Source organism: Haliotis asinina, chromosome 2 (genome assembly GCF_037392515.1).
Source record: "Haliotis asinina isolate JCU_RB_2024 chromosome 2, JCU_Hal_asi_v2, whole genome shotgun sequence".
Taxonomy (NCBI): Eukaryota; Metazoa; Mollusca; class Gastropoda; order Lepetellida; family Haliotidae; genus Haliotis; species Haliotis asinina.
The window spans coordinates 42,614,054-42,639,616 of NC_090281.1; the positions used below are offsets into that span (position 1 = coordinate 42,614,054).

Sequence of the window (25,563 nt, forward strand, 5' to 3'; positions counted from 1 at the left end):
ATGGTGTGGCTTCTGCTAGAATTGTCCAGAAATGTACAAACTGTATGTAAGGAAAGGTTACTGAGATGTATGACGACTACCTCTACCTCATCTGTCTGCCAACATTGACGCTTTAACACCTATCACTCGGCTTTGTCTACATTGAACTTTCACAGCTGTCAACAATCTTCTGGGAACATCAAAACTTTTGTGAGTTATTGTTTTAGATTTCGGATTCAATTGTGTTGTACTGGATATGTGTACTGTAATTCATTGTAACCTTGTTTATTGTTTATTCAAATTATTATTAAATGTCATAAACGTGTCTGTGTGGGTTTTTTTTTTTTGCTGGTTTAAAGGTGCCTCACAATTTTTTTATTCGTAATTTCTAAACTATCACACTAATTTTCATAATCTGTATATTTATTTGTATATAAAACAAATTACGTATCGACACTTCACATTTTTCAATATACCGTTGAACCAGCATGTCAGCAAGTAGGATTCAGAACGATGTGCATTGACTAATATTATGGCCACTCACTCACTCTCTTCATATGGTTGACTAGACTGTTCACATTGGTAAACATTTCTAAATTGATTTATTCCATTTCTCAGCGCCACCCCCTGGTTCCGACATCTGTCACACATCGACACGTGTGTTTATCGATAACAAGCACATGATCAGGTTTAATCAGGCATAAAACCTACCATAAAAATCAATAAACAGTCAGTTAAACCCGAGTAGACCTCTTTACCAATAGCTGTCGTCAACCGTTAGGAAACATTGATTTTGCATTACAAAAGATATCATGATCGTTGTACATATTTATATGATATGCAAACATCCACATGTATATGTATATCATAAATAACCCTTTGGTTGGTTTGAATGGATGATGTGAATTCCCTTGTTATGTCCCACTTAGCGGCGTAGCGAACACGAGGATCACATGTAAATTACATGAGGATATCCACACAGTGGGTAAGCAGGTACACACATGATACATGGGAGCAATAGCAACATGGTAAAATGTGAGCAGCATGCAGTTACACAGACCTATCCGTTGGTGTCTTCTCGGTTTTACAACAATGGTTGTTTATACGTGCCATGCCAGCAGATTACGAAACATGGTCCAGTGTACTGTGGGATGGCTTGACAGGATGAAAAACATACCATGTCACATCTTCCTCTTTACGTATATGTATTCATTTTGTAACAAGATCCAACTGCTAGTTGCTGTACCATTATACTAGTGCTTTCAGACTTGACATTTGATAAATATGATATGAGTAATCATGATCGTGGAATCAATCTAAACTATTCTGGCGTCACAAATAATGTATTTGAATAGATTGTCGGGTTCTAGGTTAAAGGTTTCGTGAAAACAGCAGATGCTTAGGGACAAGTTCAAGGTTTATATTATGTCTGTGTGAAAAGCAAAAAATAACAGAATTAATCAAGTAAATTATATATGTGGTTGAGCAGTATAGTAGAAACTATGAAATGTCAAATACGGAAACTGTTTCATTCATGAAGGTGCTGTAGCAAGACTTACAGCGATACACCGCCCTTTAACCACACCGAAAGCTTACATCGACCCCTTGAACAATACACATAGATAGAGAGACCAGTTAAACAGTGCACAGTAGCAATAGAGATGTTGCCGTGACAATTATGTTTGACATTTTACGGTTGAGTTGTGCTTTTGAACAGAACGGATGGTGCCGTGCATGTGTTCATGTCAGGTGCCATCCTCAAGGGGCATTCTCATATCCAGAGTCGGTAAATTAAATCCAGCACAAGTTGTTTTGTTTTTGTTTTGCTTTGATTTTGTTGTTTTAACCATCGCAACGGAGCAGAAATCCAGAAACCGTTCAATGTTTCTTCACCAAACGTGGCACATGGACAGACCTGGTGGTGTACTGGTGCATTTGTTGCCTTTCCATGGTTTGACGTAGACTAAAATTGCCGGTATTGGTAAATTGCCCTCCTTCGACTTATCTCGATACACATCATAACATGTGTTATGACCATAACTTTTACACATATTCATGAAGGATATTTTGCCGTTGTGGGGGATATTGATGACTTTGTCTTCTTACAAAAATAACAATTGATATCAATGACAGATACACATGTGCACTTACTAAATGTATAATAAAAGATGGATGGTGGATATATTCCTTGAGTGGTATTCGTATTTAGAAGTAAGCTACTTGAATTAACACAATGGAGCTGTATGAAACACACGTAGACAACACAACGAAACAACATTCTGATATTGTCTCGAATTTGACGACCTAGTGCTGAGGGCATTGTTTCCTTGGGGTGACAATGTACCATTTGCCATGACGTCAGTGCGTTAAACAATCGGGCGATTTTGACACACGTTTTTCGGTTGGAAAGACGATTGCAGCTTTCATTCGTTTTGATAGACTTCAACTTTTTATTGTTTCAATTCAACACTCATCTTCGTGCGACCACATGTTAGGTGTCATACATGTCCATGCAGGGAATACGTAGAGAGCGTTAGTTAAGGGTTTCTAGACAGAAGCAGGGCCTGTTTGTGATGACCGTGTCGTAACAATGTTATCATTAGGGCGATCGCTGACTGAGTTCAGCTTGAGACAGACGACGCAGAGAAATGAATACATAACACCACAGCAGATACACAAGTTAGTTGTTCAACCATCGTTTATCGGTGAATAATATCCTGGTGAGAAATCAGCTTACCATGCTCAGGAAATTTTCAGTGAGCGTTTTACTGTGACATGCATGTTTATATATGCTACTTTCTGAGCATCTAAAACACATCTTCCACACAGCCCAAACGGGGTCTAATGAACTACGTGTGTACTACTCAACTCTTCAAAGCTACATGAAACACAAGAGTACTACTCAACTCGGCAAAGCAAATTGAAACACACGTGTACTATTCAACTCGACAAAGCAAAATGAAACACAAGTGTCTCACTCACATCGGCAAAGCAAAATGAAACACAAGTGTACTACTCAACTCGGCAAAGCTACAACGCTTGGAAACGGAACTGTGTGAAACTCACGTATAAGACTTGAAAACGGAACTCTATAAATCACACAACCCACAACACTTGAAAATGGAACTGTATGAATCACACAGCGTACAACAATTAAAACGGAGCTCTATGAATCAAAACAATGTGCATCACTTGAAAACAGAGTTCTTTTAAATGGGAATGGACCACACAAACAATCCCCTTTTCACTTGACACATTGTTCAGGTGACATAAATCAGTCCAGCTCAATCCAGTATATTGACGCATGATGTCTTGATGAAGAAATCTAACACCAGTCTCGTTATTTTCTCCCCGATTAGAGATGTGTGACATTTGCATGTGTGTCCAAGAGTCGATATTGACGAAAGCATGCAATCCACATCCTGCTACAACACATGTTGCACACTCCAGGTTCGATTGAAAGCTGGTCCACTGCGTGTAGAGTTATGATCCAACAGATACACATCAACGGGCCAACAATACAGTACGAACACCTATGTACAATCTGCAAACGCACATTATGAGGAAACGTGTATCCATCTTACTGTGGACAGTCCTTGCAGTTCTTTGGTTTCTCTTCACTACAGTCTTACTCTTTGGAATACTTGCTAACATGGCCAACCGTGACACTCAGGAAGAGAGGAAAGAAGAGACACGCCTCAAGAAAAACCTTGATTCTTCTCAGACGAGGAATTGCACCACTAAAAGGTATGTTACAGACACGGAACATGAAGCTTGGTGCATCCGATTATCTTAAACTTGAAAGTAGTGAACGTTTTGTAATAACACATGTATCATTGTGGGCAACATAACATTTATAACATAATAACATTTATAAACGGACAGATGAGACCTTAGCACAGGAGCACCGGCATACGGTCTCTTTCGGGTTCGCATGAGAATATCAAGAACTACCATGGAAACTTACGACCCACAGACAAGCATCGCTACAAATAAAATACTTCCACAAAAAACTTGTGAGCACATTTCCTGAAACCCTTCTGAAACTTGTCTATTTTCTTCATTTCACCCAAATGTCTAACATTAGGTAATACAGTATAACTTTCTTCAAGTATCAAATGTCCAGTGGACAACTGCATCTCTCAACAAGAAATGGTAGAATAACACTATCTATGAGAATGTCTTTTTCAATATTACATTGACCCCCTCAATTATAGTTATTCAAATTAATATATACTCGTATTCGGAAGTGTTTCGGGGGACAACTGGCGATCGTCACTGAGGTCTCTAGGTTCACTCTGTGAATGTACACGCATAATGATACCAGGTTTTATTCATCTGCAAGGTCATATTTGTAAACATTTGACCCGTGAAGGCGTTGATCCGTGAATTGTAAGGTCCAGACTCTATTATCTACAGACCGCCGCCATATGGTTGGAATATTGTTGAGCGCGACGTAAAGCTAAATTCACTCATCCAACACTCAGTGGTAACGTTTACATCTGGACAATAATGTTGCGATTACTATTATTTGACAACAAAAAGGGATTATCGAGACAAGGTATATTAGCCTCTCTTTCTCAAGTGACTGCGATGTATGTAAACGTTCTTACAGTGTGTACTAATTGACATGTAGGCTGGTTGGCCGCAGAGCCCAGATTGCTTGTAGGTCAGAATAATGCGAGCATGGGTTAATTACATTTGATTACATGCAGTGACTCAGATTTCAGAGATTTCTGTAATGACCTTTTATTTGCGTGAAAAAGGTTAATACATGAGCCGAACTATGCACACGCATGGTACTTGTGCTGTGAAAGGCGATGCATAATCAATTGAATACAAGAACATAATAATATTTTGAAAATTTGTGTGATCCTTGTATCTTTGATTACGTGTACCACTTAGTTTTATAAATATACGTATTTTAATGTGAATGTGTAACGACATTTAGCACTACAATGTTGGACATTCGTAAACACCTTACATGGCATCGGTAACATGTTGGAATACTCCATGTATTCGAAAATGTCATCACACTATCTTTTAATAACGATACCTTACATGATAATCTAAGATTATTGTTTTGCAATTACATTTGTCACCACTATTAATATCCCCAACTTTGATATGAAATGGAGACATTGATATACTTCCAACCGGACAAAAATATATTTGTATCTTTTGTTCTGTTCACATATTTATTTGCATCCAAAATATGTATCAATATTCCTTGATAACAAGAATTATATTACCGGACCAAAACAAAGCCAGCTCACTATGTACAGTTATCCGGATATGAATACATTTCTGCTTCCTACACGTGTCACCCGGATGTTTCACCAGACGGTGAACCAAGAGAAAGTAATCAAACTGCGGAACTCCCTCTTCACTTTTGCCGCTTATTACTTATTAGAGCGTCAAGCACTTCCGAGTTTGGATACTATCAGATAAATTTCCAAAGTGGAACATTTGTGATCTCACCAGAATGCACTTTCACTGAATATAAACGTAAGGTGATAAAGCTTTGTTACAAACAAATAGGCCCTGTTCCATCAAGTGAATAGTGCCAGGTACAAACATTTATTCATAAATGACATATGAATGTTATTACAGTAATTATCAACTGAACTGGAAAAAAGCCGACGCTGAATATAAGTAGGCTGTGACATAAATAACATCATATATCGGGTATGACAAGGAACGTGATGTAAGACTTAGGTGTGACACAAATTACATGAAATAACACTTAGGTATGACACAAGCGACAGGATATAACAGTTCGATGCCACACATGTAAGAACAGGTCTACCACGCGGGCTGCGCCGTACAACAATATGCTTCTTGTATAGGATTAATTATAGATTTTCAAGAATATATAAATGCATCACATCCCTGTATTATTAGAAAATTACACACCATGGCATATTCATGAAAGCAAGTCGACAGTATAAAATACTGTCATCGACCCGTGAAACAGCTTGTCCCTGTCTCGGTTGACGATGTGGTGGTAAAAGTACGGATCATGTAATAGAAATAATTGTCCTTGTGTACGAGCACTTAAACATAAATCGACTGCAGCAATCGACACGAGCACGGTCTGGTATGTTTTCCTGAATAATATACAGCACATGCCGCAGTGTTCACTTTGTACCGTCAACAGAGAATTGTTCACGTCACCTTGAAATTCAGATACATTAAAATAGAAATTTGTGCGCACAGTTCAGTGTGAAGCATGCATCAAAGACGTGATATACAATGTACAACTTTATTATACAAATATGTTTACAGAGTGAAGCATTCAAAAAAGGACTTGATATACAAATGTATTATACAGATATGTCTACAGTGTGAAACATTCAAACAACATGGACGTGGTATACAATGTTCAAATGTATTATACAGATATGTCCACAGTGTGAAGCATTCAAACAACAAGGACGTGATAAGCAATGGACAACTGCATTATATAGATATGTCTACAGTGTGATGCATTCAAACAACAAGGACGTGATAAGCAATGAACAACTGTATTATACAGATATGTCTACAGTGTGAAGCATTCAAACAACAAAGACGTTATGTATACTGTACAACCGTATTACTCGTTCAGGTTTAAAGTGTGAAGAATACAGACAAAAGGACCTCATGTACAATGTACTGTATTACACAAACAGGTGTACGAATCAATAGAAAATACATCATATGAGGTACAACCGCAGTACAACATAAAGTGTCAGTGCAAATTCAATGACAGTACAAATAACAGTTGCAGTATAAAATATAATTGCAGCAGTAGTCTGCATTAACGTCAGTACAAATAACACTCAGCTAACAACAAAGGACCAGCCAGCGAACAAGGCCAAAGGTCAGATAACCATGTTGAAAATGATGTCCTTAAAAACCCGTAAGGTGATACAGGCATGTGTTTCTATCTTCTAGAATGTTGTATATATTCTAAGTACGTTTCTTCAGTGTATATAGTAACCTGCTTACCATGTGCCATGTACTACTTCATATCAAAACATTGTTATTCAAGATTATATATACACTGAATTCAGTTATTGTTCAACACGAGTCTACCATTGTACAGCTCACCATGACCTTTTTATCATTTCAGGATGATCGACACGGCGAATGATTATTCGTTCACTAGATATTCACTTGATGTTCAAAAGTCGCGTAGGCTTAATGCACACTTGACTAAAATGTTGAAAACACACAAGAGACCAAAAGATAGTTTTTATAGTTTCAATGTCACAAGAAGTGAAGCGCTCTCGGTCACGAGAGATGTGATAGACGAGAGACCAGATGAGTGCAAGAAAAGGATGTTCAATTACTCGGCACTACCAACTCTGTCGGTAATCACTCCGCTCTACAACGAGGCTCTCACGACACTATTACGTCACGTCCACGCAATTTTAAATCGGACACCTCCTCAACTTCTCAAAGACATTATATTAGTGGATGACAGTAGCACCTTGTCATATCTTGGAGCTGACTTTCAGGAATATTTAAGAATTCTAGATTCAAAAATTCGAGTAATTCGAAATACAGAACGTAAAGGGTTGATACTGTCGAGATTGAGAGGAGAGGAAAGGGCGCAAGGGGACGTGGTTGTATTCATGGACGCTCACATGGAGGTATGTGAAGGTTGGGCGGAACCACTTCTAGAGAGGATTCAGAGTCAGTCTGCAATTGTAGTGCAAGCTGACATTGCTGCAATTGACGGCGATACATTCAAACTGTACACAGGTTTCAAGGTCAAATTTAGAGGAGGATTTGGATGGGATACGAGGTAAGACCTCCGTGCTTTACATGAAACATAATTTCACATTATAGCACATAGTAAATCATAATTATAATTGGTTGTTGACCCATTTATGCATAGGGTCTTAAACTTTCATCAAATTTTGTGAGCTGGTTTTCTTTTGGAAAGCAATGAAAGGAATCACTGCACCATGAAACAAATTTTTCCACACTATTTTACACTGTAAAAGCAAGTACCAGAACTGGGTCAATAAGCAGAAGCGATAACTTGATTTAGGCAATTTGGGCGGGGGGAACTCACCACAGTTGAGGAATGTATCCCAAAGTCGTCTGTTGTTCTTCACATATGAAAACCATAGGTACAGAGTTATTTTACAGTGTTAGGTAGGTGCATTGATTCACACATGTAGAGGAAGTGAAAGGCCTTGGGTAAGTATTTCATAGTATGACATACTAAATCATGTGAATCTTTACTTCTGTCCCTTGCATAAACCACATTGTAGGTGGTGAGTGGTGAGGCCAGTAGGCGAGTGAGTGAGTGAATTAATATTTAACGTCACATCGGCAATATTTCAGCAATATCGGGACGATAACATTTGGCATTGAAATGGAATATATGTATATCTAAAACCTGTCGACGAAGGACAGTAAAACAACTATATCATGACAAATGGAATTAAAACTAGCGTGGGAAGTTAACACTAATAGCACTATTCAGGACAGCACAGTATAAAACCGACAATACAATATAAACAGGCGATAGCTCGCAAACAACAGATGGTAAATCACCATACAAGGGACCATGGGGACTTACAGTACCTTTGCTACCTCCATGGACCCTAGTTGGATTTACACCATCATTTCAGCTGCTGGCGATTGTAAGAAATGATAATCACAATTTAAAAACAATGTTAAGATCCTCATAAAGAGGATGAAAAACACAGTTATATGCAGTGTTAGACTCGCTAGAGTTTTGTGATATGTTATAACGATTATTTTATATGGGTATGCCAGTAAGTAGATTGTTGGTTTCTAAGTGTCAAACTAATTATTACTGTAGTTCATGAAACCTATAGATACTTTGAAGGATTGGTATGATCACATCCGGGTTAAGAAATTGGAAGAATTTTAGCATCACGCCATGAAGAAGGACTTTCCTCTGACATTCGTTTACTATCAAAATATTTAAAAGAGTTTCTAATCATGATCCTGTAAGTGCTGCAGCGGTTGATACTTTATGTTATCAGTTCCTACAACAGTACCTGCAGTATGTTCAAAGGAATTTTAGAACAGGTTTCTACACATTGTTTATATTCGATCATAATGATCTATATAAATATAATATACACAAAATACAGTTATGAACAGTAATATTTCATTATACAGCTTCTACCCATAATGTGTTCATTGAAAACCGATCAGATGAAGTAGAATAAAGCAGCAGTCACGGTTACATTTGCAGTCAATAACGGCAATGTTCGATCACTGCGTTAAGCCTGTCTTCCGGTACTAGAGTATACATCGGGAAGTAACTTACGGCTTTATTTCATAAAATGCTTGTTCTGATTAAAGTTATCCGTAAAGATTTTTACAAGGTTGTTAATCGTTTCAAGGAATACGTACCATTGCGGAAGTCAATGAGTTCGATCCCAGTAATTTGCTGTAGAGGAGTACCTTAAATTCGTTAGTTTGTTTTCGGACTAAGTTGGTAAAGACTCTACATCGGTGCACCAAACATCAGTTCTATTACATTTTCAATTTCCACGCACGTGTAATCTGTAAAATCAAAGTAAAATGTAAAATGATTGAGACCTGTAACCTCCCTGTCATCTGATAATGTATGTCATGAAGAAACACAGATGCAAGAAATACTGACAAACCCTTGCTGTTGAAGAGGACCTTCAACTGTCAGCTAGTGAAAAAGAGAAGTTCTTCATTGTGTTCTAATACTAATGTGTAAAGTGCAGTCGGTCTCAAAAGAAAGACCAGCGATCTAATCAAGAAACCTGTTCCCAAACATTAAAGCAAATAATTTATTAGCATACAAACTGTTTATGACAAAATAATGAAAACAGTGGGTACACCAACATCATGAAACTAAGGTTTGCGGGTATTATAACTGGATGGACCTGTATAGACGTGAGAAAACAAGTAGCATGTGACATAGTGGTGACTGCAATTTGGAAACATTTACCATTTGAACAAGTCGCACGAATCAAACAGAGGAATACGATAGACTTTAAGACATCAGGTACAGTTGCTTTCAGTTCACACCCTAGACACAGGATTTCATTTCATATCCTGACGTCAGTGAATTCACCGGTTCTCGTGTACCAGTTATAAATGACATTCATTTGGATACACTTTGTAACACGATTTCAGTATATTTTGTTTTGGCTACCATAATAAATTTTTTTGTAAAAAAACCATCAATAAAGTAAGTACTTCTGTCTTAACAAATGCTGAGAGGAAAAACAAGTGCCTTTGCAAACAAAACATGCAGTTGACAAAACATGCAGTAATAGGAACAGCATTTAAAAAATAGAATATTGATTATCAGAATTATATTTACTATGTGTTGGTGTCTTGTTCACTAGCTTGGCCTCTTGGTTTAGGTTTAGGGGTAGCTGATTGCCCGCTTGGGTTCCACTGTCTTCGTCACTGCTTGGGCATTTAAGCTGTTGATTTAGGGCATTTCACTGATGTAAAATGCTACCATGTACACCATAAAAATGGCATAAAAATAGCATTTTGTACACTTGCAGTGTCTGTGAAAATATATCTATGATCGAAAATAGGACATGAAAGTTATTTATGACGTACTTTTACATCAGCTATTTCTTTATGTAGCTGGCTACTAGAGAGTTGCTCCAAGACAAGTACATCTAAAACTCATCGGCATCCAACCACAGGCAAACTGTAGCGCAAATGGGTTACGCAGCATATGTAAAATTACCACAGCATATGTAAAATTACCAGAGCGAAGCGAGCAAAGGTTGGCAACGTACTTTCCTCGCTTCGTATCCATATCTCGCCAGAGAATAGGTCTCTTTGATGGCACATCTTCGAAAAATGACCGCGCGTGGAGGGGCTCCCAATATCCGTAGGACGATAGTAAACGATCTGTGCCCTTCTTCTTGTCAAATAGAATATTTCAGAAATGCACATCCGTGTTGTGTACACATTTGGATAATCATCAAACTCGAGGTGCAGTTGTCAGTTTCCAAAACATAACCACAACAACTCTTTATTCAAAACATTGCGCTTCTTATCACTTTCAACTCGATGGCGTATGTATACACTACTGAATTCTAAACACACTGACCGGAGTCTCGGGTATGACGTCATACCCACAAAAATAAACATATGCATACGAGTGTCTGGGGCTAAAGTGGTTTTCGTTTTAGTGCATATTTATAATTTTCATAAATAGATTGAGCAGATATGGTATATATTCCTGTTTGAATGGCATTATGTAATTAAAATGCATAGTTTAAAACCTTTATAAAAATTCTCTAAGAGCTTCATAACGTTCATGAATAAAACACATTTCATTATAATCTTCTTCCATCAATGATCTTTGAAGTGAATTCATCAGCTATGATGTTTAGTTCATCACAAAACATTTAATGGGATAAAAAGACAGCCACAAAAGGTGAGTATAAAACCATTTTGGTTTATGATTTAAGAGGTTGAGATGCCACCACCTCTGTCTAATATATTTCCTGATCTCAGTTCACATATCTGCCTATTGTGTCATTTTGGGGACGGTACGTTACTTGAAAATAGAGTATGGAAAAATGCACACCATTTTCATTGCATTTTTCCACTTGAACAACGAAAATTTCAAAAACATTCTAATAAACGTACATAGTTAAAAGAGGGACCAATAAAAAAATGACCGTGCAAGGGACCTGCCTTGCCACTGGACGTATCCATGCTTAATAAATTTAAACTCTACAAGTACTGTGTATGGTTCAACCACTAAAAGTATTTACTCATCTTCATTCACGTCTATACTACAAGTTGCTATTTTCAACAATAGGACAGAAACACGTTTTTGAAGTAGCTACCTGTCCCGGAAAAGGGACGATATGCATAAATGGGTTAAAGAAATGGTCATCATGCATGTGAGTGAGTTAACATTCTACATCGGATCGACATATAGTGACGAGAAACATTTGATTGAACTGAGAGTAATACCTGTTTCCAATGGACAGTAAAACATCAACAAGTTGACACAATTTGAATCTAAAAAGAAACCGATTCCATTGATAAAAGACAAAGAACACAAAGATCCAGTTTACATGTAATATCATGCATGTATAAAGTTTGTCCTCATTAACTCATTAATTAGAAGCAAATACGACCCCACCTTCACTTTTGTTGTAAGATTTATTCCGTGGAAAATTATTAATATCCATCGTGTTTGCTCCGATATAGGTACAGCTGGTTACCGCTGCCGACCTATCACAGCCAGTTCCGGAACAGTGAATGGGATCCAATTCCTGTTCCCGTCCTCCAAGGTTCCTGCATCGCTGTCAGCAAATCGTATTTCAATACTGTCGGACGCTTCGATGACGGCCTTGAGATCTGGGGAGGGGAACATTTTGAATTGTCTTTCAATGTATGGATGACGGGAGGTAGAATCGAAACTATCCCTTGTTCAAAGGTGGGGCACATCTTTAAAAGCAACAAGTACAGCTTTGGTAAAACAAATGACAAGAATTATATCGTTGCAAAGAACAATATGCGTGTGGCTGAAGTTTGGATGGACGAATATAAGTCCATTGTCCGTGCTGCTGTGAAAGCCTGGCAGAACCCGGTACCTACCTTCACAGACGCCGACTGGATTTCAATAAGAAAAAGGAAGAAAATGAGATTGAGACGTAAAAGTGAATCGTTCAGTTGGTACTTGAAGAACGTCATACCTGAATATAAGATTCCATCGAAAGACGATTCCTTTTTCGGAGAAATTCAAAACGCGGACACCAAACACTGTTTTTTCGTTCATGATGACGATTACATAGGAATGACGTCAAAATGTGAAACATTTGTTATAATTCCAGAAAATACATTTGCCTTTGATATTTTTGGAAGGTTAAAATATGGAGACAGATGTGTTGGATACGACAGAAGAACGTATTTGCTTTGGATCACTGAGTGTCCATGTAGAGAAGGACGAAAAGATGGAATAACGTGGTCCTTCACTAACGATCAGCTTGTGATGACGGAGAAGTCAGAAACGTTGTGTGCGACACAGGCTAACTCGGGCTTCAGTATTCACCGGGGGAAGGAACTAGTTCAGTTGCAGGCGTGTGATAAAACCCGCAAAGTTCAAAAGTGGTCGTTTCAGTTCCATTTGCTTTATAAGTGAGACAGACCATGAACTGTCGTATAGGCATTTGTCGTCTGGCATGGACATGCTCGTGCTGAACCACAGTAGTGTACAACATGAGATCATGTATAATTTCGTGAAAAAGACGAGGTCCTCGTTCATTGACTGTTAGCGTGGGATATGGATGGGTAGATGGATGGATGGATGTAAAAATGTTGAATAAGGTGTCTTGCATAATAATGTGTATATCGTGGTGTTTAGTGTTGTGTATTGTGTCGAGTACACCGTAGGGTGTATTGTAGTGTGTAGTGTCGTGTGTAGCGTCGAGTATAGTTAGGAGATAAAACCTTTGTGAAATTAGTGGCCGCATAACGAAATTATAATAACTTGTGTAACTGCTACAGGGCTACTGCCGCTTCATTTGAAATGGTGAACATTTCTCATAAATATATTCTTTTGTTTGGATTACTAACTATACTGTCTATGTTATGTGGACGGAAGGCCTTTCACCGATGTTGATACATCCTGCGCTATTGGCTTAGGATCAGTCCATAAATCTGATAGTTAGTTTCATATGGAAATAATGTAAAAGTCGATTGTTTGATCACTTTTGACAGTGAATCTTTGCAATTTTTTTATAGGTTTTCTTGCCATGTTTTCCAAAAAAAGACGATGTTTTGGTCTATTTCGACTAAATATTTGTTTCTTTTCTTGTGAAGTAATGATGTATGTTTAATCATCCAATCTTTAGAAAAGATTGAAACGCTGGATCTTTGAAAAGGGAGCTTAGCAAGGATTTAAGAATATATAACTTTTGGGGAAAACTTAAGTAATAAGAAAATTTGCAAATTTGGATTTCTTCTTACTATCACAGTTTAATCTTATATTTGATTCTGATGTATTACCTGGAGTCCTGAAGGAAACAATAGAAAAATGCTCAGATATTGGTAGCAATCTCAGTCAATCTCTTTTTCATCTATTCTCAATGCGGAAACAAGAGATAAGGTCAATGAATTAGAAATTATGATTGAAAACTGCGAAGATACAACTAGAAATGATTTTCAAACTCTAGAGAAACTTGCTTTCGGAACTTGCAGAACTGAAATAGGAATTGCAGCAGATTGAAGGAGAAGAATCACAATCATATGGTATGAAGAAGGCGATAAAGCGATACCATCTTTCTGAATTTGAAAGTATACATTATATCATTTTATCAGTATGCAAATTATTACGGATAAATGTAAAGTAATACCTAACAGTGATTCGACCTTAAATTAACGTAAGGATTTTGTAAGAAAACTTTTTTGCAAATGTGATAGCTCCAACCTTGAGTAACCAATCGAGAGAAACTGGAAAAGACATCGCCATGAATGAAATGTTATTGGCAGTAAGAAGCATGACGAAAAACAAAAACCCTGGAACAGATGAACGCGAAATAGATTCCTGTAAGTATTGAAGGTTTTAAGGTTTGGATTTTCAGATTTATTCAAGACAAAAGAAATATGATGTCTCTTATCATGATGAGAGAAGTTATCACTTGTATACCAAAAGGTGTTACAAACAGAAACAGATTTTGTATTTCAAACCGACTGAAAATTACCTTAATTTTTCTAATACATGACAACCATACTTCATTTACTCCAGGGAGAAGCACTAAGCGAAAACACAAGATAACTAAAGGATATTATGTTTCAAACTAAGGAAAGAGATATACCGGGTTTAATTATTATAACTGGGTTTAAAGCTGTTTGCTGTTTTTAAAACATTGGCTCTTTCAAAAAAATCGGTGCATATCTTGAATACTTTACCTCACCCAGCAGATGAATTTATTTCTTTCCTCGAGAGAATATATTTTTACATATATTTGGGATGATAAAATTTACATTGTGTACACAAGACTGGCACAGATTTTCAGAATATCCTTTTGGGGGTTGTCTTTAAGACATGGAAATCATGATATTATTGTACTGGAAACACTGTTGAAGATGGTAACATAAATGAAAACTTATCCCAACTTATGGCTTAATCATAACTCCAAAAATCCAAACCGCTTTATCAGACACTTGGTTTACAAAGGAATTTTTACTATTTAAGTCTTGTATGATGAAGAAGGTTTTGTCTCTTGAAGATTTGAAAACTGCATTCTGGATATTAAGTGGTACCTATTTTGATAGTGAATATATTGTATATATTTACCTTAAAATGCTACAGATATATGTGTACAAATGGCCTTAGAATAAACCCTTTACAAAAAGATTTCACGACTTTAGCTAAATTTTGAAGAGAAGTCGATGAAAGATTGATATGTGATCGTGCTATACCACATACCAGCCATAAATGGGGAACGTTTTTCGACGATATTGATTTTGAATGGCCCTTAAGTCTATATAGCACAAATATAAAGTATGTTAAACCTTTATGTTTTCAATGTAAACATTTGCATGTAACTGGTTGACAATTCAATACGCGCTTTCTGTAATGAAGCTGATGAAAACATATATCATATGTATTGGGAATGTGAGGAAACCAATACAAACCTGAACAAATTATACTGGGATTGAATTGACTAAATTAAACTTTTGGATTGGTGCGCTAAGTACTAACACACCGCTTTAACATATAATACTTTCCACTAAACGACACATCTGTATTTGCATCCGGAAAAACAATTCCGAAATAAGAAATCTCTATGAAAATTTCAGAAGGCATATTTATGGTCGAAAATTATATTTCCCGAATTTAACACTTTTTATGAATTCTAGTTTTAAAATGGCTGCCTCTGCTCCCATTATTTGATCCAGAATGACCATTGTTAACCGTTCTAATTTGATGGGCAAAATACACGTGTACTTCATGTATCAGCAATGTATGCTCGCTATGCTAGGTCTACATTTACTTGTATACATGGGAACAATAAAAACAACTATAAATATAAAAAACAGTCGAGTTCATGACTAAATCCATCTTGAAAGACATGTATAAATCACTGTAATCCAGCTGTGTATCTGAAGTTTGGTTGGTGTTCGCTATGCTGGTGGGCAAACAAAAATAGTACATTATGATTACGCACTGAAAATCAGAGATTTGTATTACGTGTTTACATACCTCTGAATGGCTTTTATTAACTAGTCACAATTCAGTATTCAGTGAAGTCATGGTAGTATGTATAACGTGTCATCATATATAACGTTGGGTATGTCGTGTTGTGTATATGGTCGTGTATAATGATTGATTGTTGTTTAACGCGGTCAAGGTATTCCAGAGAACGACAGATATAGGTCAATACTATCCAAAAAAGAAACGCATACACGAGAAATCAGTGGCGAAAATGTATTTTCAAACGCTGTAGTTGAAACTCGAGGTCTGCCTGTACGGGGACGGTCATTTGTTCTATGATATCTTGCCAAGCCTAACATTCAGACGCCTGGCAACAGAAGATTGGTATATTATCCATAAAGCGAAAATAGGACTGAGTACATAAAAATCATATGTTGCACACGTGTAATAAGCATTAAAACGAATTCCTTTAGTCGGTTGTAATGGAATGTGGAACTACATTCTTCATTACTAGAAAGTTATTATGAATGTTCAGTCCCACTATTACGAGAACAAAACAATCACCCACAAAAGGTTACAAAAGAACACATTTTCAAACATGTTTATTAATATGTGATTTCAAGAAAACTACTAACTCCATGAGTAAACATTGATTTAGATGTAAACACAATAGAGGTAAACACAATCGCAAACGACAAAATGATTTCTCGTTCAAATAGATGGGCACCTAAAGGGTCATGTTATCAGTGCTATACAATATCTCTAAATTCTTTTAACGTGTTCGTTGTGCAAACCGTCAACGTTCCAAGATACAGAATTTAGAATTTACCTGAGACGAAACAAACAGTGACATGCCTCTGCCAACGCAAGTACATAATGATCTCCTAAATGACAATTCCTTTCAGTCGAGGGATTTTGGGGGGTTTCTAACATTGAAATACAGGGTTGTCTTAAGGAAATCGAAAACACTGCCAAAAAGACGAAAATGACATTACCATCTTGAATTCTTACGTGTTTTCCATGCACAATGGATACAGACAAATTCATGACATTCCTTCCAATGAGCTCAACTAAAGTTTAACAAGGTTTTTCATGAGTGCCACAAAACTTGAAGGTGACGAGTATTAACCAGCTACATTAAATGACATGCTTGCCAGTTTCGATTTGAAGCAAGCCTCGTATGACAGGTCTCTAGTGACAGATCCCGTTTTAGACAAATGAAAACAAAGAGACCCTGACAGATGAAGTAAACAAAATGTGGAAGTCTGGGCAGTTGGGCGGAGACTTTCCAAAATAAACACGATGTGGTGACAAAATACAGATCCGGTCTTGTACACCCCACTGTAGTTTATGCGAGGGTGACGTTTCACTTAAGACCGACCCTGATGGAAGGAAATATCTTTGAGATGTGCGAGAGGCAAACGAAGACGTACTGTGTCCGATCCAAGAAATGCGCTACTCCTTCCTACAATGACGGGCCAATGACGTAAATCGAAGCAGGTGTCCACTTGCCATGTATACACCTCTTAGACCTTTAGATGACTGCAGTTCCTAACACCTTATTATCTTGCCACAGCTTGTACCATAGACTACTATGGTTTAAACGACAGCCCATAGGTAAAAATAAATTCGGCTCCATAATGAAAAAAGATTACAAGTGGAGCACATATCACTGGCGACAAACGGCTAACTAGTCACAGCGCCTACATGTGTCTGGACATAGAAATATACACACTAAGAACAGTTCTTCACGCCTTTCTGATGCACAAAACAGGGAACTGGGCAGTCTGTTAATTTCGACAAGAAATCAGCCTGTCGTGGTTCCATGCTCGCTTCGCGCGTCTTCACTCGTCCCTTCATCTTACATTATGCAAAACAAATTTACATCCTAAAGCATATCGCACACAAACACAAACAGAGCCTTGTCTAGTGATGTCGTTCACACTATCTTCGAAGGTCCAGTATACGGAGGGACATTCCATACCAATATTGGCAATTGAGTGAGTGAGTGAGTGAGTGAGTGAGACCAAGGCCGTCACTGTCCTCTCAGTGACTCTCCTGACGACGAGTAACGTTCCCATTTACAATGTTTCCTGTTCTGCAATTCTTACAGTTACCTACGTTAATAAAGACTGAATTTCAAGTGACAAATCAGTTTGTACTTTTGGTCTTCGTGCAGGAAACTCTATTCAAAATATCGCGCATTACACAGGGAGTACCACTGTATTCATACACGACCTTCATCTATACATCAAGTGACAGCAGCTGATTTCGTTTTACTTGGACTTTGTTGTTTAGGAATGAAAATTTCGATACAAATGGATAGTAAAGAAACACATTCGCGAGTGTATTAATCTCTATGTAAGAATTAAAATTTGACTATTCATTGCAATGAAGTCTAAATCAGGGCCCGTTTCACAAAGTTGTAAGCAGTCGTACCTCCTATGTTACAATATAGTAGGCACAAATGCTACGAGAAAAGTTACGATATCTTAGGCTTACAAGGGCTTTGTGAAACAGGGTTCAGGGCTATAGATTGCCAGATGCCAAAGTTAGGTCACAGCACCAAGGACCATGGGGGATTATGATACGCTTGCAACTACCGTGGTACCCCAGCTGGATTTACACCATCCTTCTGGGTACCATCGATTTGTAAACAGTGAGGTCAAATGAATGAAATAGAAACGATTATAAACATGGAGGATGAAAAATAATACCAATGTTCTCTAGAGGATATTACGTTGCCACAAGCACCTTTGAACATACAGCCAACAACAACTAAAGTTTTTTGCTTAATTCGTCCACCTTAAAATATTTACTTACTATTTATTTACACCATGTATTCATAGTAAAATACATCGATGAAATCAATTTCTAACTGGGGGCTGATACTTAAAAGATTCTTCATGGATGAAACCTCAAACATATAATGTAAAAATCAATGCAGTCAAGATAAGCATGCATGACTGTGCTTCTTTCATCACGAGGGATACAAAATGGAGAATCCTCACCTTTCAACATTAATTCACTAGTACATCCCGAATTGCCAGTGAGACATTGTTATAACATGACTTCATGTCTGGACTTACAATCCATGTAGGTGTGTCCGATCGTTGTTCTAATGTCTAATTCATATGCACTTTGAATTTGAGACGACTTTTAATAGATATAAGACCTTCAGGCATTTGGTCTAAATACTGGTATATGAGACGTAAATGTCATGTGATGGTCGAAACTTAAACTAGGCTTCCTTTTCAACTTTATTTGGAGTACCATCTAAAGACAGATCTGAGCATTTATGTGTTTTATATTTGAATTCAAAGCCATTCTCAAGGGGCCGTTTATGAATGTTATTTGGACACAATTGTAATTGGTGTGCATTTTCTACCACGAATCAAAGCCATAAAACAGTAAAGTAATCTACTATCAATAACCCGTCCATTGAGCTATTTAATACTTTTGAGGGACTATATATTTATCAAATAAATAAAGTGACATACGAAATACTGTCTTGTGGAACCCCGATCCCGGTAATAGTGGTCAGACAGGGTTGATGTAGCTCGAAATTATCTGTCTGTTAAAAACTGTCTTTTAGAATGAGGCAAAGCAAGTAAAAAACTAAAAGCAAGTACTAGTAAATCTTTCAAAGCACCAAAATACTGGTTGAAAAAGATTGATACAGCATGCTGCGTATTTACTATGGAATCAGTGATTCAAATCAAACCAAATGGTCGATAGTACTTTCAGTTTTGCAAAAATCATATTGACTCTTTGTTGTTATAGTATTGGTTTTCAAAAAAACATACCAGACGATTATTGACCATGTTTGTTTCGAGGGTTTTTGCAAGCCCAGCTATAGAAACAGTTTAACGAAATAGGTCGCGATAGTTAGGTGGATCTGTATGATCCCGGTCATGGGGATTTACAGTGCCTCTGCTATCTTCATGGACCCTAGCTGGATTTACACCGTCCCTTCAGCTCCTGGTGATTGTATGCAACTTTAGCCACAAATTAAAATGATAATAATACTACAAATAAAATGTTTAGGGACTTGCGTTCCCTCTCAGGACAATAATTTTACAGTACTTCAACCTCCCTTGAAGATACCGCTTCTTACAATCTGAGTTACTAATATAAACTTCAAGTCATAAAATGTTTATCTATTTACAAATCAGTCAACAAATCTGATTCTTTTTAAAAAGTAATAATTAAATGAGAACTTACTTTGCTAAACAGATCCTTCACAGTTTGTGATTTATAATACTAATATCTATCCCTTGTGATGGAATATTCAACAGATGCAGAACTGAGGATCGTCGCCTTTTCAAAGATATTCATGAATATATGTTATGTGGCCAATACGACATGATGACCTCTTCAAATATGGACTAAGTAGGTATAACTAACTTTGGGTTTTATTTCATGTAAAATATTGAGACCTACCTGCAGGGTATCCCACTTCGTCTGCGTCAGTTCACGGATCTAATCAGAGCTTGGTAATCAGAGAATGGAATAAGAAGTGGAGTCACGGATTTGTTCTGTGCTGCCTTGGCAGCAAGATCAGCCATCGTGTTTCCAGAAATGCCAACTTGGTTGGGTAACCAACAAAAGACAATGTTGTATTGGACAGTTGCAAGATCATTATACAATTCAACAATTTGAAGTAAAAGTGGATGTTTGTAAGAAAGATTCTTAATCACCCGAAGGCACGAAAGTGACTGTGAATTGATTACATGCTGTTTGTATTCAGGGTGTTTTTTAATATATAATAAGGCGGTTACTATGGCGTTCTGGTAATCTAGAAGATACTGTTTTGAATCCAATGACAGTGGCTCAAGCCACTGCGACACCATCTTTGGACCCATCTGTAAATTTGGATTAATATGTATTATATTTACTTTTTACTTGATTATATTCTTTTGTTTATGTTGTAATTCATTAGTTTCGGACTGTTTAAATGGTGTGAGTGTTAGATCAGCTTGTGGCCTAACCAGTTGCAAGGAGAAGAAAGATGAGAAGAAGAATTAGTTTTCAGGACAATGCCGGTAGCAGAAATAAATGCTTTAATCCTGTGTCCAAGGGGTGAAACAAGAGAAAGATTTTGGTGTATAAATCCTCATAGAGGGGATTAAAAACACCGTTATATGCAGGATTAGAATCGTTAGATTATAGTTTTATTATATACTGTCTTGATAATTTAATACGGCGTTGTGACGGTTTATCCACCTCGACGTAGAGACTGTCAACAGGAGAAGTTCTAATGGACCCAAGACAAAGTCTTACGCCTTGGTGGTAGACAGAGTCACGTAGTTTTAGGGTGCAGGTTTAGGTTTAGGGTTTGCCGGCTCCACCACGAAGGTGCCATAATCAGGATTAGAGCACACCGAGGATCTATGTAAGTGAAGGATGATAGTTTGGTCTCCTCTCCACTTTCAACTGAAAACAACCTTTAACAAATAGAGTGCCTTCGAGCATTTGGTCTTATGTGATTAAGTATGTGGCAGGAAGGTTAAGATGTGAAACGAAAATAGGACCCAAGAACTTGGCCTTTGATGGGTGTGCCATCTAAAAATAGTTCAGGATCTGTATGTGGTTTATACTTACGGCAGAAATGTGTACATATAGTTTTGTATTAAGAATTTAAAGCCATTTTCAATACACCATTTATCTATTTTGTTTAAACGCAACTGCAGTTGCCATTCAATAGTATTCATATTTTTACCACGACAAGAAATATTAAAATCCACGAAAAGTGATCCATTGATTGACCCTTGATAAGCTGTTGATTTTAATACTAAACAATGTGACAAAATACTGTCTTGTCTGACACGCTGATTCTGATTCTAATGATCAGAAAGGGTAGAAGCCATTTGGACTTGAAATTGTCTGTCAGTTAAAAACTCGGCTATAAACTGAGGTAACGGCCCCGTAAACCAAAAGCATGTAAGTCTTTTAAAATGCCGTGCTTCCATGTTTTCTAAATCGAAAAAAGATTGACACTGCATGTTGCTTGTTAAGAAGGGCGTCCTTAACAAATGACTCCAGTCAATGGTATCGCGATAGTTGTGAAAACCAAACTGAATATTTGTGATTAAACTATATTTGACTCATAATGCCAAGTTAATCTGTTGTTGAAGATGCGTTTCATTTGTTTGCAAAGGCAGCTAGTCAAGGAAACGGGTCGATCATTAGAGGGATCAGTATGGTCACGGACAGATTTGGGTGTTGGTACAACAATAGCATCACGCCAGGATGAAGTAAATTTATGAGATGTCCAAATGTCATCAATGAATATTCAAGAGTGTCTTTAAACAGGACTAAGGCAAATGTATCAGGAGTTGATAATGAAGGTTATCAGCTACTGTAGCAGCATTGCGAGCTTGTGCAAACACATTATGAAGCTTACGAATAGAAAAAACATTCATTATAGTCTTCCCCTTATACGAATGAAAAATGATTTTGTTCTTTTCCTGCTGTTTTTTTTTCGGTATTTTTGAAATTTAGGAAGATAGTCAGACGAGGGAGAGTGTTTTGCAAGAGCTTTGCCTAATTTGCTAGCAATATCAGATGTGTTAACAACTGATCTCCAGTATTGAAATGATGTATGCTTGATTTGGTACCTTAACCTTTAATTTTCTGGGTCATATTCCATGCTTCGGACATCGGCCTGCGTGAATTTAATTTCGAAACATATTTTTGCCAAGACTGACGCTTATTTTGCTTAAAAGTATGCCGCGCTTTGGCATTTAAAATTTTATATGTATTTAAATTACGCGCCACTGGGCGGCGACGGAAATAGTGTTCGGCTTTTTTCCGTGCCTTCCTAGCTTGTTTACAGTCATTATTAAACCACAGTTTACGTACATGTGGATTTATAGAGGACTTACGGATACATTCAACGGCTATTTTGTTTTGCTCAGAGATTAACTGCACTGAATCAGGGGCATCAATAAAACGATCAGGAATTAATCTGTCCATACAGAGTAACGTGAACAAAGGCCAGTTAGTTTTACTGAAGTTCCGTCTTGCCGTTGAAGGGATATCAGCTGGAGTTATTGCATGGAGAAAATTATCACTGCCACACAGATCATTGTGAACCGACCATTTGAATTCGCTTAACAGATCTTTGTCAGGGAGAGATAAATCTAGAGAAGAATATGTTTCCGTTCCAGGGTATAATATAAGTTATCACATCGTGTCGAGGGAAATACGGGGTTTTATCAGTCCCGAGTAAGGTTGTAAAACCCCGTATTTCCCTCGACACGATGTGATAACGCATTTATCTAGCTGAATGTTATCACTAAATCAAAACAAAACAACACGCATCGAATCGACTTGCTGCCAAGTTGACACCAGCTGATCGTTTGACCTCAATGCACCGCACGTTAGTAAAGGCTTGTCGATGCACGCTTTTCTCACTTCGCGTCGTCACCGAGGCGTAGCGGGATTATATGACTTCGCAGCGGGAGTATACGACTTTTATACTCCCGCTGGCGGATCATGATGAATGTGCATGGACTTTTATCAGAGTCACGTGGACCAATCAAAACTCGACATTCTTACATAGGGCTAGATAAGTATGGTTTTGAGTTTTCGGTGAATATACATACTTCGTTGTTTGAAATGAAATCTTCTAGTATCTGTTTGAACAGAACTACCCCAAAGTGCATTATGGTCTTTAAAGTCACCCATAATGATGCATGTTGGGGAGCTGGTCATAAATAGTGTGCGAATTGTGAACAATGATAGTGTGATGTGTTTCAAAAATACTGCTTTTACCCCGCACTAAGAGTCAACATTGACGATGTTCTGTGGAATCCATCCTGCAACACCAGGGCTACAAAGATGTGAAATACACACATGGATAGTCACAAAATGCTAAGCTTGTTTGACGACCTATTACATATGTTTTGAGAAATTCAGAATCCATATCACTTGACTGACCTATGATCCACCTTCTTTCGGCATAGCATTTTAGTAATAATTGATTACACCGGTACATTCTATACATGATTTTGTTTAAGTTACATTTGCTTGCAAGTCTCAAGATTCTGAAACCGTCAATACACCGACATCATCATTTTGTATATACCATACTTCAGTCACAGAACGATTCATAGTACCGGATCGAAATGATATATCATGGTTTTAATTGGATTACGATTGCTTGTTGCTTTCCTTGTCATATGAAGATGGGGAAAAAAGTATGTGAAGTACTGAACGCAAACAAAGTTCAAATATAAAGAGGCCTGACATGTCCTGTTAAACATGTTCCACTGACCGTTTCCATGAAATGAAACTATAAGCTGAATACACTCACTTTTCTTTGAGGTTTGATATATCAACACATTGAACAATGGTTACAGTGTCACTTCTTGTTGGACCGGAACTCTATTCTGTTGTTCAAAAGATAGTCTCTTCGTGTCTTTCACGCAAATGCAAGCTCGTCGAGTTTAAGTGTTCTTCCTTTACTATTAGAACTATTGTGACGTTGTATTGTGATGTCAAGACAAAAGTGACGTCATGACAGTCTGTTTAACTGAAATCTATATATATAGTTGAACAGAATATGATGAGATTCCTCCATGGATACTTGATATAACACATATAAAGCTGGTTATATCATGAATACCACATAAGTTAACCTAACTAATAGTGAATCTTAAAGATCTATCCCAAATAAACTAACACGAAGTAAGCAAATCATTATTCATTGCTAACAGAACTTAAACCAAAAAAGTCTTTCACTGCCGACAGCGCTTCCACAACACAAACTTTTTGACAACTGATTGTCCCAATTATATCACTGCTTGCTATCTTGACTACGTCACTACAACCAGTCATCCCGACTACTATCATAATTATAACCAATTTCAAGATTGTTCAAGAATTTGGGGGGCATTGTCAAGTTACAGTTATGATCAAGAATATATTAACGTCACCACAACCAGTCATCCCGACTATTGTTATAATTATAACACTGTTCAAGATTGTTCAAGAATTTTGGGGCATTGTCAAGTTACAGTTATGATCAAGAATATATTAACGTCACCACAACCAGTCATCCCGACTATTGTTATAATTATAACACTGTTCAAGATTGTTCAAGAATTTGGGGGCATTATCAAGTTACAGTTATGATCAAGAATATATTAACGTCACCACAACCAGTCATCCCGACTACTGTTATAATTATAACACTGTTCAAGGTTGTTCAAGAATTTGGGGGCATTGTCAAGTTACAGTTATGATCAAGAATATATTAACGTCACCACAACCAGTCATCCCGACTATTGTTATAATTATAACACTGTTCAAGGTTGTTCAAGAATTTGGGGGCATTGTCAAGTTACAGTTATGATCAAGAATATATTAACGTCACCACAACCAGTCATCCCGACTATTGTTATAATTATAACACT

At 37.3% G+C, this 25,563-nt stretch overlaps 1 protein-coding gene across 1 annotated transcript; it reads left to right on the top strand.

The window, feature by feature from the left end:
- Positions 1 to 3,270: 3,270 nt before the first annotated feature.
- LOC137272538 (polypeptide N-acetylgalactosaminyltransferase 4-like) lies at positions 3,271 to 16,023 on the top strand. The gene is made up of 3 exons (XM_067804926.1): positions 3,271 to 3,726; positions 7,097 to 7,774; positions 12,190 to 16,023. The coding sequence occupies exons 1-3, from the start codon at positions 3,515 to 3,517 to the stop codon at positions 13,121 to 13,123; spliced, it is 1,824 nt and encodes a 607-aa protein (XP_067661027.1). The 5' UTR covers positions 3,271 to 3,514; the 3' UTR covers positions 13,124 to 16,023.
- The last annotated feature ends 9,540 nt before the right edge of the window (positions 16,024 to 25,563 follow it).

What these genes read in the sequence shown, in the direction of transcription:
- LOC137272538 (XM_067804926.1), top strand. Translation starts at nt 3,515, where the DNA reads ATGTACAATCTGCAAACGCACATTATGAGGAAACGTGTATCCATCTTA. An exon ending in AGGAATTGCACCACTAAAAG is followed by an intron (nt 3,727 to 7,096) that starts GTATGTTACAGA and finishes TTATCATTTCAG; the next exon opens with GATGATCGACACGGCGAATG. An exon ending in GGATTTGGATGGGATACGAG is followed by an intron (nt 7,775 to 12,189) that starts GTAAGACCTCCG and finishes GCTCCGATATAG; the next exon opens with GTACAGCTGGTTACCGCTGC.